The sequence below is a fragment of the Centruroides sculpturatus genome, unplaced genomic scaffold (assembly GCF_000671375.1).
Source record: "Centruroides sculpturatus isolate CEXI.00-Female unplaced genomic scaffold, Cexi_2.0 scaffold6362, whole genome shotgun sequence".
Classification (NCBI taxonomy): Eukaryota; Metazoa; Arthropoda; class Arachnida; order Scorpiones; family Buthidae; genus Centruroides; species Centruroides sculpturatus.
Genome location: NW_019390451.1, coordinates 1 through 2,421, shown reverse-complemented (window position 1 = coordinate 2,421; position 2,421 = coordinate 1). Strand labels below are relative to the sequence as shown.

Below are 2,421 nucleotides of genomic sequence, written 5' to 3'. Positions count from 1 at the left end.
TCGTTGACTCGTTATGGTGACCTGATTTCCAAAAGTATCTTGGGTGTTAGAAATAATAAAATTACCTTTTACGAAATGGCTTTACGCCATAGAAAACGGTAAAAATTCTCTTCTAATCTATTGTAAAAGTGCACTTATCTTCACGTAACTTCGCTTAAACACATCTTACACACAAGCTTCAACAGTTTAAAATTGGATAAGACACCATTTTGTTTTCTTCTTCGCATAACCTATTTCGAAGAATTACTTTTATTCGTAATTAAATAGGTAAGAGAGTTTTATTTACTTATTATTATTTTTTTTATAGACCATTACAGAATTTTACTTATTATTATGTAATTATATTTGTAAATTTGTAAAATTGTTTGGAGGAAAAATACAAATCAGGAAGCTAACTTCTGTGTTGTTCACTTAAAAAGTTCTTCAGTAGGTTAAGTTACTAAGAGTTTAAGCGATTTTTAAATAGGTAACACGTAAGTTTCATATTGCTACGTTACGTTTTAAATCGGAACAATGCTCAATCATCGATTTTTACAGTTAGATATGTTGCGCTTAGCTCTGCTGATCGGTGTTTTACTACTAGCAAGTGCAGAAGATAAGGAAAAGGAAGATGAATCTCTACTAAAACGTCTAGTGTCTCGACTTCCTAACACTGCCAATTTATCAAAATTGGTGGAAAAGGTGGGTGATAGTCTAAGAGAGGCTGTTAATAAACTACCAAAGAATAATTCCCTAATGAAGCTAGCAGATAGAGTAGACGGAGGGGTAAAGAAGGTTGTAGATACAATAAAATCTCCTGAATCTTCGGACACACTACACTCTTTAGGTGAAAGAGTGAGAACAGGATTGAAGACCCTAACAACTCTTCTACCAGCTCCGAAATCTGACGATGATGATAAAAAGAAAAAACCTTTTGCTTTAGACATAAATATACCGTAATTATAACCTCATATTTTAATTAATATATATTTAAATATTCGTTTATTTAACTGTACTTAATTTACAGACACATTTTTTCCTTAAAACTCGGTTCAAGAGATTCTAAAGAAGGAGGAAGGTAAGAATAATCATAACGTTAGCATTTATTTTAACACGATATAATTTATTTAAAACGGCAATGTATGAATTTAATTTATAAAGGTTTTAATGTTTCTAATTGTTTAATTAATGTATAACAATAACGTTGCTAAACTTGAAGAGTAGAGAATAAAATTAGAGTTATTCTTTGGTAAGGTAAACCAAGGAATCAAAACATAGCCAAGAGCATAGTTTACAGATTTTAGTGACAGTTGAGGAGAAGAAAAATTGCCAGAGGATAAACCTCAGGCGACCTGCAACAACAACACAGTGACAAAATTGATGTATATCTTTAACGGCTACAGCACTGCTTCACCGTGTCTGTTGCCAACTCGTTGCAACACTCTTACAAGTAAAATCTATGGCGATTTACAAGATCGAAAAGACTCATAAATAGTCGATGTTGAACGTCCTATTGACGTCCTTTCTTTTCTTTTCTTCCTATTCTTTACGAAGCGAAACAGAGTCGAATCTCTTCTCTTCAAAAAGGATCTCTCTTACATTGATATCAACTAGAAAAATTTGATTTGCCAAGTTATAAAATGCGATATCAATTTTACATTTAGTAAAGGTTCTAAATTCTATGGACAATTCTAATCAATTGCTTGCTATATTCACTCTTATTATTTAGTAATGAAAGTATATTGTTTATTTGCTAAATATTCTAAATAAATGCTTACTTTTTAATATTTTCTTTATAATATNGCATTTATAGCTATATCTACTTTTAAAATTTTTTAAATTGAATCTTCCTATAGAATCTTTAAACCGTTCTATAGAATCCTTAAATCCTGTAAAATATTTTATTCTATAGAATCATTAAATTTTATGGTATAGAATATCTGAATCTTCCTATAGAATTGCAGCTGTAGAACGATCGCAATAGTTATATTAAACTATTATGATCATTCTACAACTACAATCTATAGGAAAATTCTAGTACAGTATTATGTTTAAAAAATTGAAATTTATTCAATGGCGTAGGCGAAATAAATATTAAGATTTTCGTTTTCACCCAAAACATTACAAGTATTCAATTTTTTTCTTTAGTTCCAGATTAAAGAAAAAAATATATTCTATTGATACTTAGTAATAATTCAATGTGAGGAGAATATTCGCCATAAATTCTACAATATGCATATGATCCATAATTTCGTTTTTCGGCATTGGATCATTATGGTAATCGTTAATTTTAATTATGGAAAATTAAACTGATTGTATAAGTATACAGAAACATATTTATACGCATGGATAATGGATGTATCTAGGTGGCAAGCTGCCAAGTAATCCAGCCAATGACATCGTTCGTTTCGTATGAAACGGACTCTGTAATTGGCTTGCTTA

At 30.1% G+C, this 2,421-nt stretch overlaps 1 protein-coding gene across 1 annotated transcript; it reads left to right on the top strand.

Annotated features, from left to right (window-relative positions):
• Positions 1–419: 419 nt before the first annotated feature.
• Positions 420–1,057, top strand: LOC111617476 (the record flags this gene model as incomplete). Its single annotated transcript, XM_023358757.1, has 3 exons — positions 420–473; positions 538–935; positions 1,007–1,057. Coding segments are annotated over exons 2-3 (443 nt in total), but the record flags the coding sequence as incomplete, so codon positions are not given.
• Positions 1,058–2,421: the final 1,364 nt, after the last annotated feature.